General features: G+C 42.6%; 1 protein-coding gene across 1 annotated transcript; it reads left to right on the top strand.

Annotated features, from left to right (window-relative positions):
• Positions 1 to 1711: 1711 nt before the first annotated feature.
• LOC109923528 (cation channel sperm-associated auxiliary subunit TMEM249) lies at positions 1712 to 7677 on the top strand (the record flags this gene model as incomplete). Its single annotated transcript, XM_048593727.1, has 3 exons — positions 1712 to 1904; positions 4496 to 4587; positions 7558 to 7677. Coding segments are annotated over 3 exons (405 nt in total), but the record flags the coding sequence as incomplete, so codon positions are not given.
• Positions 7678 to 15780: the final 8103 nt, after the last annotated feature.

The following is a 15780-nucleotide window of genomic DNA, read 5'->3' as shown; positions in this document are numbered from 1 at the left end:
CCCTTCTTCAGAAATGGAGAAGAAGTTTTCTGAAGAAGGGTCTAGGCCCGAAATGTCAGCCTTCCTGCTCCTCTGATGCTGCTTGGCTGCTGTGTTCATCCAGCTGTACACCTTGTTATCTCTTTATAAATTACTGGTTAGGCCTCAGCTAGGGTACTTGAGAATCCTTGATTTTAATTGTCATTGGAGACTACCCTTCAGATGTTTCAGCCCTAAAGTCTAGAATTTCCCCCCTTAGATCTCTCTCTCTCTCTCCTCCTTTAAGAAGCCTGTTAAAGCTTGCCACACTTGTCCTAATGTCTTTATGTGAAAACATTTATTTCATAACATTCCTTTTCAGCAAATGAGGATGTTTTTCCACCTTAAAGTTGCTTTATGGGGAGTATTATTCCTGTACTGTTAATCCAGAAACCCAGGTAACGTTCTGGGGACCCAGGTTCAAATCCTGCCATGGCAGATGGTGGAATTTTAATTCAATAAAAATCTGGAATTAAACATCTAATGATAACCATCAAACCATTGTCAATCAATCAGTCAATCATCGGGAAAAACCCACCTGGTTCACTAATGTCCTTTAGGGAAGGACTAGGTCAGAAATCACATGAAACCAGGTTATAACCCAACAGGTTTATTTGAAAACACAAGCTTTCGGAATGTAACCCATTTGTCAGACGAAGGGGCTGTGCTCAAAAAGCTTGCGTTTTCAAATAGACCTGTTGGACTATAACCTGGTGTCGTGTGATTTCTGACCTTGTCCACCCCAGTCCAACGCTGGCACCTCCACCTTATGGCTACCACTTTAGGGAAGGACATTACCATCCTTACTTGATCTGGCCTACATGTGACTCCAAACTCATAGCAATGTGGTTGGGCTCTTAACTGCTTTGTGGGCAATTAGGTGTGGACAATAAATGCTAGTCTAGCCAGCAGTGGCCTCATCCCATGAATGAAAAAACATGAAAGAATGCTAATTGAAGTTTTGCTGATGCACTGATTGCTAGAGAGGGAATGCCACATGGGTTTACCACACTGTTTCCTGGATAGCAAGTTCGATATATGATGAGAGTTTGACTCGGTAAGGATTATATTCACTGGAGTTCTGAAGAATGAGAGGGGATCTCATAGAAACCTATAAAATTCTAACAGGACCATAAGAGATAAGAACATGAATAGGCCATTCAGCCCTTCGAGCCTGCACCGCCTTTTCATAGGATCATGGCTCATCCGACATTCCTTATCTCCACTTCCCTGCCTTTTCCCCATAAACCTTGATTCCACACTGATCAAGAATCTATCAATCTATCTATCTCAGCCTTAAATATACACAAGGACTCTGCTCCCACAGCTCTCTGTGGTAACGAGTTCCAAATACAACACTAGAAGAGACAAAATTTCTCCTTAACTCAGTGTGAAATTGGCTCCCCTTTATTTTCAGATCGTGCCATCTGATCCTACACTCTCACATGAGGGGAAAAGTCCGCTTAGCATTTACCCAGTCAAGCCGTAAGGTATATTAGGGTTGTTACTCTTTGGGCCATAACAACCGGCATGGACACAACGTTTCTGGGCATTGAATGTAAAATAGAAGAGAGTATGGAAATGTTTTGAATGAAGCTGTAACTCTTTTACAAAACATAAAAGAAGAATGAAGGCATTCTTCCTTGCTTCTCCATCCTCCCCCAAAACTCACTTTCTGTGCCTTTGATTTCAGGGCAACTTGCAATTTGCTGGATTCTTCATCTTCCTGGTTCTCCTGGCTTTATGGCTCATACTCACATCCATTGGTAGGAGAAATCTCATCATTGACTTGAATGAGGACATGTATGAGTTCTACATCCATCGTTACCTTCAGCGCAAGGGCACCCTGGATGAAATCTACATTAGGCTCAAGATCCAAAAAACCGGTGAGTGAAATATAGCCCCGCAGACTTCCAGATTTCAAATCCCTGTCTCTGCACATTGCTCAGCTCAGCAAAAGTGGTTTGTGTAAGAAAGAAGCTATATCATACCCCCACCCACATTCATGTGGCTTGGTCATGTACCTTTAAGATGCCAAATAGGTATCTCATCCTCTGAAGAGAGGAGGCCCTGTGGTACAATGAATAGCATCCCTACTTCTGATCCAGAAACTTCGGATTTGTCTCCCATCTTGATAGCCAAGCAAAGCATATTCAGAATGTGGCGAAACAAGTTGATTATGAATCTACAAATTCTCAAGACAAACCTATGGCAGGCAGTAAGAACAAGATGATATAAAAAAATGTTGGAACCTCTACCATATCTATCCAAAAATCTCCAGATATAGCGTGCAAATAAAACAGCATGTTGCTACAGCAAGCCAGGCTCCTGAATGATCTGTAGCACATCTCTTCCCAGGAGCAGGAACAGAATCATAGGCCCCTGTGCTGCAACTGACCTGACCCCTTAACCCCGACCCAAGCTCAGTGCCCTCCATTACAACCCAAATGCAGTGCCCTCCATGCCAACCCAAGCACAGCACCCCAGTTATCGAGCCTTGATGTACCTCTTGTCCCGGGCCCTAGAACATCTGAGGAGTGTGCTGTCTTGTAAAATTGGCTACCAGTTATTTTATAGCTAATTAAAAAGATTTGTATGGATAATAGGAAATCCGGAACAGGTATATAAAGAAACCAGTTGTGGTTAATTAGCAATCCAAGTGTGAACAAATGAAACTTTGGAGTAGGTTAAGTTATGCATCCAGATATGGTTAGTTGAGAATCCAGATGTTGCTAACTTAGAATTCAGTTGTGTATAATAGAAACTCTGGAATGGGTTAATTTTGAATTCAGATGTGAATAATTGGGAATCCAGAAATAATATTGAACGTCTGAGTATTGAATAATAAATAGATGCTACCATCATGTGTGCATGGTCTCATTTACATATGTGTGAACATACTTTTAACTCATGGGTCACGCAGTAGATAGAAATTGATTACAGCTAAAAATAAGACAGGCAGTTGAAGTTTTTCTTCTTGCACTCATCAGGACAGATGCAAGAATACCAAATTTCAGAGGGAACAATGGTACTAAGTGATTGGTTGAGGCATTGGGTAGGAAAACAGTTATGCCCCAAGCTTTCATTTTAATGGTGGGAAACATTTGTTTGATTAATATACTCATAAAAAGCACACAATTTATGTGAGTTTTCGACTAAAATCAGTGTCATCTCGACTGTACTTGCATGTAATTAGTGATTTCTATTGGAAAATATGTTGGAGACAGTGCATTCTTACCATGTCTGCCCTTCCTCATTCACTGATCAAGGATTGAACAGGCAGCTAATTTTTACATTTTATCAGCATTTATTTGCAGAGATACACCTCCAAACTCAACAAGCATAGTTTCTGTCTACTCCCATACATAGGAGCTCAAGTTAATTTCTGCACCTGAATTCCCAAATAACTTACAATTATTTACAGGTATCGAGATCAGCAGCTGACATCCATTTCACCTCAAAAGGCAAGCAAGACCACAGCATTTCCTTCATCCTAATTGGGTGAGATGGTGGCATAGTCAAAGTCACTGGCCTAATGGTTCAGGAGCCCAGGCTAATGTACTGGGGATATGGGTTCAAATTCCATCATGGCAGTTCGTGGAATTGAAAATTAATTAATAAAACCTGGCATCAAAAAAGACTGATCACAGTAAAGGTAACCATGAAGATATCTTTAATTGTCATTACAAATCCAATAGATTCACTAACACTCTCTTTAGGAAAGAAAATTTGCTCCCGTGACTTGGTCTGGCCTTTCAGATGGTTAATTCATCAAAATGGTTGACTCTTAACTGCCCTCCAAACTGGCTATTCAAAGCCAAATAGGGATGGAAACATATGGAAACTCTTCAAAAGAATATCAAAAAAAAGGGAATTATAATTATACCTGCTGAATGGGAGAAGATTGGTGGATGAGGTAAAGTTTATCAAACAGGAGGTAGTACGGTGACTGTGGGTAAAGATTGATAAATGGGCTGGAGTCCATGGTAGGGTTGATAGATGCATGCAACTGATGATATGATTTTGCCTTCAACAGGTTATTTTACTTGATGTGGCAATGCTTGTGTTATCTCCTACAATATAAACTGAGGAGGTATATTGTGGTATTGACGAATCCAACAGATGCTTATTACCACCAGCTATCATGTACAAACATTACTTTCACAGGCACTTCATTCTGAGCTAACATTAAGCTAGTGAGTTACACAGAGCAGCATTCATCCAGTAGTGTGCCATTCTTCAAGTGATCCCAAGAGTAAGATGGAATATGTGACCTTTATGTCCTTAAATCATATGCTATGATACACTGATAATGTAATGAGAATGTCTGTTAAAAGTACGCTGACATACCGTGACCCTTAAAAGTACACTGACGTTTTCTGACCATGAGACTAAACAGCAGGGGTGGGCTTGATATTGTATTGCCATTTTTAATTTTTAAATATAACTATGGAACTTCTCTAATGGCCTTTTCCAGGACAGGGAAAGTTTTACTATAAAATGATCCTGAATGGAACTTACATTGAAGTACTAAGTCTGACTGGCATCAAATTCTCCAGCAATCGAGAGGTAAATTTTATTTGCATTTATATGGGGTAAACGTACACCAAAACTGGTACAAATGTCAGATCAGGTTTGAACACATACTGCGTGGAATGCATTGCCGGAGAGGGTAGTGGAGTCGGCCTCATTAGGGGCATTTAAGTGGCTATTAGATAGGCATATGGATGATAGTACAAGGTGGGGGTGGAGGTTAGATAGACCTTAGGTTTAGGGTAAAAGTTTGGCACAACATCGTGGGCCGAAGGGCCTGTACTGTGCTGTACTGTTCTATGTTCTATGAAGTAAACAGGAAATACTTGATAGTAGGAACTGCAGATGCTGGAGAATCTGAGACAACAAGGTGCAGGGCTGGATGAACACAGCAGGCCAAGCAGCATCATAGGAGCAGAGAGGCTGACGTTTCGGGCCTAGACCCTTCATCAGAAAAGGGGGAGGGGAAGGGGGTTCTGAAATAAATAGGGAGAGAGTGGGAGGCGGATAGTCCGGAGGGAGGAGGGTAACTTCTTCAGAAATAGAGAGGTTCTTGATTAGTAAGCAGGTCAAGGGTTATGGGGAGAAGGCAGGAGAATGAGATGGAGAAACATGTCAGTTCCTACTATCTCTGATTCAATTTTAACCCCACTGCGAAGCCTCTTCTAAGGATGCCCAGCCTGAAGAAGTTACCCTCCTCCCTCCGGAAAAAAGCTTTTCTGATGAAGGGTCTAGGCCCGAAACGTCAGCCTCTCTGCTCCTATGATGCTGCTTGGCCTGCCGTGTTCATCCAGCCCTGCACCTTGTTGTCTCGGATTCTCCAGCATCTGCAGTTCCTACTATCTCTGATTCAATTTTAACCCCACTGCGAAGCCTCTTCTAAGGATGCCTAGCCTGAAGAAGTTACCCTCCTCCCTCCGGAAAAAAAGCTTTTCTGATTAAGGGTCTAGGCCCGAAACGTCAGCCTCTCTGCTCGGCCTGCTGTGTTCATCCAGCCCTGCACCTTGTTGTCTAGGAAATACTTGATGATCTCTTTTGTGCTTCACTACCTCAAACTCATCATCTTTAAAGAGTTAACGTTTCGGGTCCGGTGACCCTTCCTCAGTTCTGTGGAAGGGTCACCGGACCCGAAATGTTAACTCTGTTTTCTCCTCCACAGATGCTGCCAGACCTGCTGAGCTTTTCCAGCAACTTTGTTTTTATTCCTGATTTACAGCATCCGCAGTTCTTTTGGTTTTCATCACCTTTAAACATGGTCCAGCTCTGACTTCATAGTTCTTTGTAAATATTGGATGATAAAAGACCAAGAAAAGTCCAAGGCTGAGTGGGTTAGGTGGATTGGCTATGCTAAATTGCCCACAGCGTCCAGAGGCCTGCAGGCTAGGTGGATTAGCTTTGGGAAATGCAGAGTAACCGGGATAGGGTAGCAGGGAGTGTGGGGATGGATTTCAGTGTGAAGCTCATTGGAGGGTCAGTGTGGATTTGATGTGCTGAACGGCCTGCTTTCGCACAGTAGGGATTCTATGATTTAAGAAAGTCAGTGTTCCTCTCCAATATACTATACTTACCAGATATAATATCTCATTAGTCATATTTTGAATCCTACAGCGTATTAGGATAAAGTATCACAAGAGGAAATTTAAAATCAGAAGGGGTCCCAACCACCAAGACAGCCAGAGAATACAGGCTTGTTCTCTGTTGCATTGGTTGACCTCACCTGAAGCAGCCTTCATCAATGCTGGGCAAGTTGGGTTTGAGTTTGAGCCTTCAACTTGGTTGACTGGCTTACCAGAAGAGATTTGGAGAATTGAGAATCTGGAGCCTGAATGTGGGCAACAAGATCAAAAATATAAATGTAGAAGTATGCCATTCAACCCATTAAGTTTGTTCCATTATTCAAAGAGATTATGGCTGATCTAAATCCTCAACCCAACTTTCCCTCCTTATTCCCATTATCCTCGATTCCCTTACTGATTAAGAAAATAAAATATAGGAGCAGGATTAGGCCATCCAGCCTTAAATGGACTCAATGACTTGGCCTCCACAATTTTCTGTGGCAGTGAGTTCTACTGATTCACCACCCTCTGGCTGTAAAATTTCCTCATCTTCATTCTAAAGGGTCATCCCTTCATTCTGAGGCTCTGCCCTCAGGTCTGAATCTCTTCTACTAATGGAAACATCTTTTCCATGTTCACTCTATCCAGGCCTCACAGTATTCTGTAAATTTCAATCAGATCCCCCTTCATCCTTCTAAACTCCATAAAGTATAAAGTGCTCCTCATATGACGAGCCCTTCATATCTGGAAATCATTCTTGTAAACTTCCTCTGAAATCCATCTAATGCCAACACATCTGCCCTTAGATATGGGGTCCAAAACTGCTCACAACATTCCAAATGCAGTCTGACCAGAGCCATAAACAGTCTCAGAAGTACATCCTGCTCTTGTAAAAACCGAAAAAGAACTGTGGATGCTATAAATCAGGAACAAAAACAGAAGTTGCTGGAAAAGTTCAGCAGGTCTGGCAGCATCTGTGAAGAAAATGTCAGAGTTAATGTTTTGGGTCCAGTGACCCTTCCTCAGAACCGTAAGGGGAAAATAATACCAGAATATCCCCAATAATTATGTTTCAATAAAGTCTTCTCTTATTTGCCTAAACCCCAATGAGTACAAGTCCAACTTACTCAATGTCTCCTCATCAGAAAATCCCTCTGTACCCAGAATCAATCTTGTGAACCTTCTGAGCTGCTTCTAAACCAGTCTATCTTCCCTTATTAAGAGGACCTAAGCCTTTCATAGTATTTTAGGTACAGTCTAAGTAGTGCCTTGTATGGATTTCGCAAGATTTCCCTATTTTAATACTCCATTCCTTTTAACTTTACCCTAGCAGGGGCTAGTGCCCTCTGAAAGTAATTTGTAATATCCATCTTCTTCAAAGCCATACTGAAGTTCATTTCTAAAAGGAAAATCAAGTCTCATTGGGTTATCACAATTGTTTGTTTTTCAGAAGCTTGAAAAGTTAGGAATGAGACTGGCCTCAAAATTAAACTTGAACTACTTTGATTGTGTGGATGTGTCAAGCAAACATGTCATCAGACATTGGCCTCAGTACAAATCAGAAGATACAGTAGATATAAAGGGGACAAAGGGTTGGGCTTCATGTATATAAGAGCAAGCATCTAATAAAAAATGTGTTGCTTATACAAAGGAATGTCATTACTATTGTTTGGAACGAAATCTCCAGTCTCATTATTTTATTTTCCCTGAGATTCCTCAACTACTCATAACTCAAAGAATGGGTGTGCTCCTGATCCAGAGAAATGGGAAAATGTCTCTGTTTCCCAGTCCTCTGCTGATAATCCATTCTCAAAACAACTTGGATTGTTCTTGTAGTTTTGCAGATGGGACATTAATTACTTAGAAAGACAGACATTTGGGCAATAAATGCTGGCCAGCCAGCAACAACCACATGCCATAAATGAATAAATAAAAAGGAAGAGCAAAGCTGCATATGGTATTCCAGGTGTGGTCTCACTGAAGTCCTTATATGTTGTAGCAAGACTTCTTCATTCTTATGCTCCAAACCCCTTACAATAAAGGCTAATGTGCTATTTGCTTTCTTAATTTAACACTGTGCCTGCAATCTAACTTTGTGTTCTTTGTAAGAGTACTGAAGTTTATCTGAACATCAGCAGTTACACTTTTCATGCCTTTTAAAAAATATTCTGGTTTCCTGTTCTTACTCTCTAGGTACTCTCAAATAACCTCACACTCCCTCACATTATACTCTGCCTCCTTATTGACAATTCACTTAAATGTATCCCTTTGCAACCTCTTCTCACAATTTATATTCCCATCTAGTTGCTTCATCAGCGAACCTAGATAGGGGACTTGAATAAACACAAAATACTGCAGATGTTGGAAATCTCAGACAAACAGAATGCTGGAGAAACTCCAGCAGGTCTGGCAGCATCTGTGATGAGAGAAACAGACTCAATGATTCAAGTCCAGTAGGAGACTTCTTCAAAGGAATTTGGAATTTAATTGAAGGGATTGTAGATTCTCAGAGGATGTTTCCTCTTATGTGATCAAAAATGGGGAACTTTTTATTCTCTTTCAAAGAGTCATTAGATTGTGCAAGTCTCTTCCCAGAGTACTGCCGAGACAGAATCTTCAAATTTATTCAAGGTTGAGTTGGATAGATTTTTGATGGACAAGGGAGTTAAGGTTTATAGGGTGCAGACAGGAATGTGAAGTTGAGACCACAAGCACCGCAGCCATGAATTACTGAATCAAGAAACAGGCTTGACGGGAGTAAAGTGACTTACATCTGTTCCACGTCTTATGTTACTCCTGCTCTATTTCTATGTACTAAGAAAGATTGGGATTATTTTCTTTTGGCTAAGTGTGAGTCATGTCAAATTTGGTGTCAATTCTTGCCACGAGACCAAGCGGGTTTTCTCACCATGAGGGTTTATAGAGCCCAGTATATGTTTGGGGACATGGTCTGCAATGTGGTCAGTGCCCAAGGGGTGTACCCTAGATGTTGGTGCCTGGTGTCCAGCATGGAGGTCCTTTGGAGCAGGCAGCAAGTTTCCATATCAGTTCTCTCAATGGCCGGTTTGTATGATGAGTTTGGTCAAATCGCAACCCACTGTACATTGGACTGTTAACAAGGTGCTTAGCAAGCAATGATGAGCTTAAGTTGGTAACTCACCGCTGCCTAGCAAGAATCTTCATGCTGCTTGAGAACAGTATACAAGATTCAGCAAGATGACTTAATGTCAAGATTGGTCTCACAAAACATCTTGCCCGATTCTACCACTCATCTCACCATAGCCAAGATTGCTCAGAGCCTGGTAAGATTCTCTTTAAATTTGTTTAATGCTAAATATCTGCCAGCAGAGGGTGGCAACATCCATGAAAAGAAAAGAATTCATCCATCACACTTGCTCCACCTACTGGTGGATACTCTGTACAACAAAGAATTAAACTTCTGCAGATTATCATCTGACCTTGTTCGGATCCACAGGAAGAAGTGAGCCTTAGTGCACACTATACAAGTTACATATGACTATTTATGGCAACATAGGAACAGGGGAAGTTCATTTTATCCTTTGAGCTTAACCATACTCAACCTTGTAGCTTAACTCTATTTACCCATCTTAGTCTTACTGGATAAAAATCTTACCATTCTCAATTTTGAAAGATCTAACTGGCATCAAAGCCTCATTTGATATTTCAGGGAGACAGTTCCAGATTTCAGATATCCCTGGTGTGAAGACGTTCTTCCTACATCATCCCTGAACAGCCAACCTGTAATATTAATTATTTGCTGTCCTCACCAGAAGAGATACTCTCTCTGTATCTGCGCTATCAACTTATTTATTCATCTTAAACATCTAAACTGGGCCACCTTCTACGTTTTTCAGCAAAGCATGAAATCAGACAGCCCCAGGTGGGGTTGTGACTGCAACATAAATCAATTGGTCAATAGAAACTTACAGGACAGGAATGGAAACGTAACAAAATCAAATCAAAATATTATCCAGGGCAATGATGCACCCAGCTCCTGCAGAGCCCATCGGTCTCTAAAGGCCTCTGCTGTGTGAGCGGACACTGTATGCTCCCTCTTGTTGGGCACCCAAGTGTGGATACAATCACAGAACAGGGGCAGACAGTCGGGTACTATGATCCCCTCCACAGCTCAGCTGCTTGGACCTGTTGGTGGCCACCTTGGCCAAGCCAGAAGCAGACCACGAGGAGGTCCTCCAATCTGGCTACCTGTAACCCCCACCTTCCCTGCACCCATCCCCCACATGGGGGATTCTTAATTTTCTATTCTTACGTGGGCAAGACTAGTCTGTGGAACCTGTTGTCATAATTTAGCCCTATAAACCAGGTATCATTCAAGTGGTACATGAACACTAGAATGGAATTATTAGGGGTCAATTAATTTATTGAAGAAGCATTATGATGGCAAATACAAAATTGTGGTGAAAATACAATAAACCAAATAAATATGATTCATGACAACGCTTGGATGAGTCCAGCCTCAACAACACTCAAGAAGCTTGACACATTTCAATAAGGACAAAGTAGTATGTTTGATCCACCACGTTAAACATTCACTTTGTCCACCATGGTCAGACAATTGCAACAGCGTGTACAATTGCAATTTGTATTGCAGCAACTCATGAAGGTCACTTCAGCAGTATCTACCATACCCATGACCTCTACCTTCTAAAAGGACAAGGGCAATAAGATACATGAGAACACCACCACCTGCAAATTCCCCTCCAAGACAGTCACCATCCTGAGTTGGAAATATTTCTCCGTTCCTTTGCTGCTGCTGGATTAAGAACCTGGAACCTTTTCCCTAACAACAATGTGTGTCCCTACACCACATAGGCTGCAGTGGTTTGAGAAGACAGCTTCTCAAGGGCAATAAGAGATGGACAATAAATACAACCTGGGCGGCAATGTCCAATCCCACAAACAAATAAAAAAATGGACAATCATTAAGAAAAAGCATAAAATATAAAATGATAAAAAAGATTGTACAATTCTGATCATTTCAACATATAAATGATTCAGTGCAAATGCAGGTCTCCTTAACCTTCAAAATAGAAATAAAAGGTTTACCTGCATTCTGCATTTTGTATTAGTGCCAATAGGTTGTATGTTGTCAAATTGAGAATTTAATTAACACAATCATTTCTATACTCTATATATAATACAGAATCACAGAATTGTTCCCACAGAAGGTGTGTCATTCAGCCTATCACACCTGCACCAGTTACATTTGATTTATGAATATTGATAAATGTTGTGTATCTGTACCATATAATCCTGTGAAATTCTAATGATTCTACACTACACCACACCATCTCCACGGCCAACATTTCCTTCCGGAGTTGTAGCATCTAGAACTGAACAGAATACTCTAAATGGGTTCTAACCAGTGTTTCATATAAATGTAACAGATTTTCTACTCCTTTACATTCCAGCCCCCTTGAAATAAAATTCAACATTCCATTCACATTTTTAATTATACTTTTGCACCTATGCACTAACTTTTAGTGAATTTTCTGCCTAAACATTTGAATCTTTAGGAGGTGGATTTGAATCCCATCATGGTAGGTGGCAAAATTTGAATCCAATAAAAATCCAGAATTTCAAAAAATTGCTGGCCTAATGGCAGCCAAGTAACGACTGTCATTTTTTGTAAAAAGTGATCTGGCTCATGAATGAACTGTAGAGAAGGAAATCTGCTGTCCTTACCCAGTTTGGTGTACACTTGACTGCAGACATTTTCTTTTCAAGGAACAAACAAAGAAAATTACAGCACAGGAATAGGCCCTTCGGCCCTCCAAGCCTGCGCCAATCCAGATCCTCTATCTAAACCTGTCGCCGACTTTCCAAGGATCTGTATTCCTCTGCTCCCTGCCCATTCATGTATCTGTCTAGGTACATCTTAAATGGCACTATCGTGCCCGCCTCTACCACCTCCACTGGCAACACGTTCCAGGCACCCACCACCCTCTGTGGAAAGAACTTTCCACACATATCTCCCTTAAACTTTTCCCCTCTCTCCTTGAAATTGTGACCCCTAGTAATTGAGTCCCCCACTCTGGGGAGGAAAAAGCTTCTTGCTATCCACCCTGTCTATACCTGTCATGATTTTGTAGACCTCAATCAGGTCCCCCCTCAACCTCCGTCTTTCTAATGTAAATAATCCTAATCTACTCAACCTCTCTTCATAGCTAGCACCTTCCATACCAGGCAACATCCTGGTGAACCTCCTCTGCACCCTCTCCAAAGCATCCACATCCTTTTGGTAATGTGGCGACCAGAACTGTACGCAGTATTCCAAATGTGGTCGAACCAAAGTCCTATACAACTGTAACATGACCTGCTAACTCTTGTATTCAATACCCCGTCTGATGAATGAAAGCATGCCGTATGCCTTCTTGACCACTCTATCCACCTGCTTTGCCACCTTCAAGGTACAATGGACCTGAACACCTAGATCTCTCTGTGCATCAATTTTCCCCAGGGCTTTTCCATTTACCATATAGTTCGCTCTTGAATTGGATCTTCCAAAATGCATCACCTCGCATTTGCCTGGATTGAACTCCATCTGCCATTTCTCCGCCCAACTCTCCAATCTATCTATATTCTGCTGCATTCTCCTACAGTCCCCCTCACTATCTGCTACTCCACCAATCTTAGTGTCATCTGCAAACTTGCTAATCAGACCATCTATACCTTCCTCCAGATCATTTATGTATATCACAAACAACAGTGGTCCCAACACAGATCCCTGTGGAACATCACTGGTCACAGTTCTCCATTTTGAGAAACTCCCTTCCACTACAACTCTCTATCTCCTGTTGCCCAGCCAGTTCTCCACCCATCTAGCTAGTACACCCTGGACTCCATGCGACTTCACTTTCTCCATCAGCCTACCATGGGGAACCTTATCAAACACCTTACTGAAGTCCATGTATATGACATCTACTGTCCTTCCCTCATCTATCAACTTTGTCACTTCCTCAAAGAATTCTATCAAGTTGGTAAGACATGATCTTCCCTGCACAAAACCATGCTGCCTACCACTAATAAGCCCATTTTCTTCCAAATGTAAATAGATCCTATCCCTCAGTATCTTCTCCAGCAGCTTCCCCACCACTGACGTCAGGCTCACCGGTCTATAATTACCTAGATTATCCTTGCTACCCTTCTTAAACAAGGGGACAACATTAGCAATTCTCCAGTCCTCCAGGACCTCACCCATGCCCAAGGATGCTGCAAAGATATCTGTTAAGGCCCCAGCTATTTCCTCTCTCACTTACCTCAGTAACCTGGGATAGATCCCATCCGGACCTGAGGACTTGTCCACCCTAATGCCTTTTAGAATACCCAACACTTCCTCCCCTCCTTACGCCGACTTGACCTACAGTAATCAAATATCTATCCCTAACCTCAACATCCGTCATGTCCCTCTCCTCAGTGAATACCGACGCAAAGTACTCATTAAGAATCTCACTCATTTTTTCTGACTCCTCGCATAACTTCCCTCCTTTGTCCTTGAGTGAGCCAACCCTTTCTCTAATTACCCTCTTGCTCCTTATGTATGAATCAAAGGCTTTGGGATTTTCCTTAACCCTGTTTGCTAAAGGTATTTCATGACCCCTTTTAGCCCTCTTAATTCCTCGTTTCAGATTGGTCTACTTTCCCGATATTCTTCCTTATGTATGCTTCCTTTTTCCTCTTTGCTAGTCTCACAATTTCACCTGTCATCCATGGTTCCTTAATCTTGCCCATTCTATCCCTCATTTTCACAGGGAACTGTCTGTCCTGCACTCTAAGCAACCTCTCTTTAAAAGCCTCCCACATATCAAATGTGGATTTACCCTCAAACAGCTGCTCCCAATCCACATTCCCCAGCTCCTGCCAAATTTTGCTGTAGTTGGCCTTTCCCCAATTTAGCACTCTTCCTTTAGGACCACTCTCGTCTTTGTCCATGAGTATTTTAAAACTTACAGAATTGTGATCACTATTCCCAAAGTAATCCCCCACTGAAACTTCAACCACCTGGCCGGGCTCATTCCCCAACACCAGGTTCAGTGTGGCCCCTTCCCGAGTTGGACTATTTACATACTGCTCTATAAAACCTTCCTGGATGCTCCTTACAAATTCTGCTCCATCTTAACCCCTAACACTAGGTGAATCCCAGTCAATGTTGGGAAAATTAAAATCTCCCATCACCACCACCCTGTTGCTCCTACATCTTTCCATAATCTGTCTACATATTTGTACCGCTATCTCACACTCGCCCTTGGGAGGCCTGTAGTACAGCCCCAACATTGTTACCTCACCCTTCCTATTTCTGAGCTCTGCCCATATTGCCTCACTGCTTGAGTCCTCCATAGTGCCCTCCTTCAGCACAGCTGTGATATCCTATTTGACCAGTAATGCAACTCCTCCACCCCTTTTACCTCCCTCTCTATCCCGCCTGAAGCATCTATATCCTGGGATATTTAGTTGCCAATCTTGCCCTTTCCTCAACCAAGTCTCAGTAATAGCAATAACATCATACTCCCAGGTACTAATCCAAGCCCTAAGTTCATCTGCCTTACCTACTACACTTCTCACATTAAAACAAATGCACCTCAGACCATGTGGTATACTGCATCCGCTGTACCCGGTGTGGCTTCCTCTACATCGGGGAAACCAAGCGGAGACTCGGGGACCGCTTTGCAGAACACCTACGCTCGGTTCGCAACAAACAACTGCACCTCCCAGTCGCGAACCATTTCAACTCCCCCTCCCATTCCTCAGACGACATGTCCATCCTGGGCCTCCTGCAGTGCCACAACGATGCCACCCGAAGGTTGCAGGAACAGCAACTCATATTCCGCTTGGGAACCCTGCAGCCCAATGGTATCAATGTGGATTTCACAAGTTTCAAAATCTCCCCTCCCCCCACCACATCCCAAAACCAGTCCAGCTCGTCCCTGCCTCCCTAACCTGTTCTTCCTCCCACCTATCCCCTCCTCCCACCTCAAGCCGCACCTCCATCTCCTACCGACCAACCTCATCCCGCCCCCTTGACCTGTCCGTCCTCCCTGGACTGACCTATCCCCTTCCTAACTCCCTACCTACACTCACCTTTCCTGGCCCCATCCCCGCCTCTTCGACCTGTTTGTTTCCTCTCCACCTATCCTCTCCTCTATCCCTCTTCTATCCGCCTCCCACTCTCCCCCTATTTATTTCAAAACCCCCTTCCCCTCCCCCTTTTCTGATGAAGGGTCTAGGCCCGAAACGTCAGCCTCTCTGCTCCTATGATGCTGCTTGGCCTGCTGTGTTCATCCAGCCCTGCACCTTGTTGTCTAAGAATGTTAGTAAGCCTGGTGAGGTCAATTCACTAAGCACACATTGTTGTGTTTGAGGCTTGGCAGACACAACTTGCTTAGAAAATGCCACGTTAAGAAGTTCTTGCAGTCACTTTTCTGGAAGAATAGTCAGATGCTGCCAGACCTGCTGAGCTTTTCCAGCAACTTTGTTTTTGTTCCAGGTAAGGATGACAATGTCCTTCCTTGAAGGACATTAGTGAACCAGATGGGTTTTTCCGACAATCGACAATGGATTCGTGGTCATCATTCAGTTCGTAACTCCAGATACTTATTGAATTCAAATTCCACCATCTGCCATGGCAGGATTC

This window comes from Rhincodon typus, unplaced genomic scaffold (genome assembly GCF_021869965.1).
Source record: "Rhincodon typus isolate 14 unplaced genomic scaffold, sRhiTyp1.1 hic_rhity00003680, whole genome shotgun sequence".
NCBI lineage: Eukaryota > Metazoa > Chordata > Chondrichthyes > Orectolobiformes > Rhincodontidae > Rhincodon > Rhincodon typus.
This window is presented reverse-complemented; position numbering and strand designations above follow the sequence as displayed.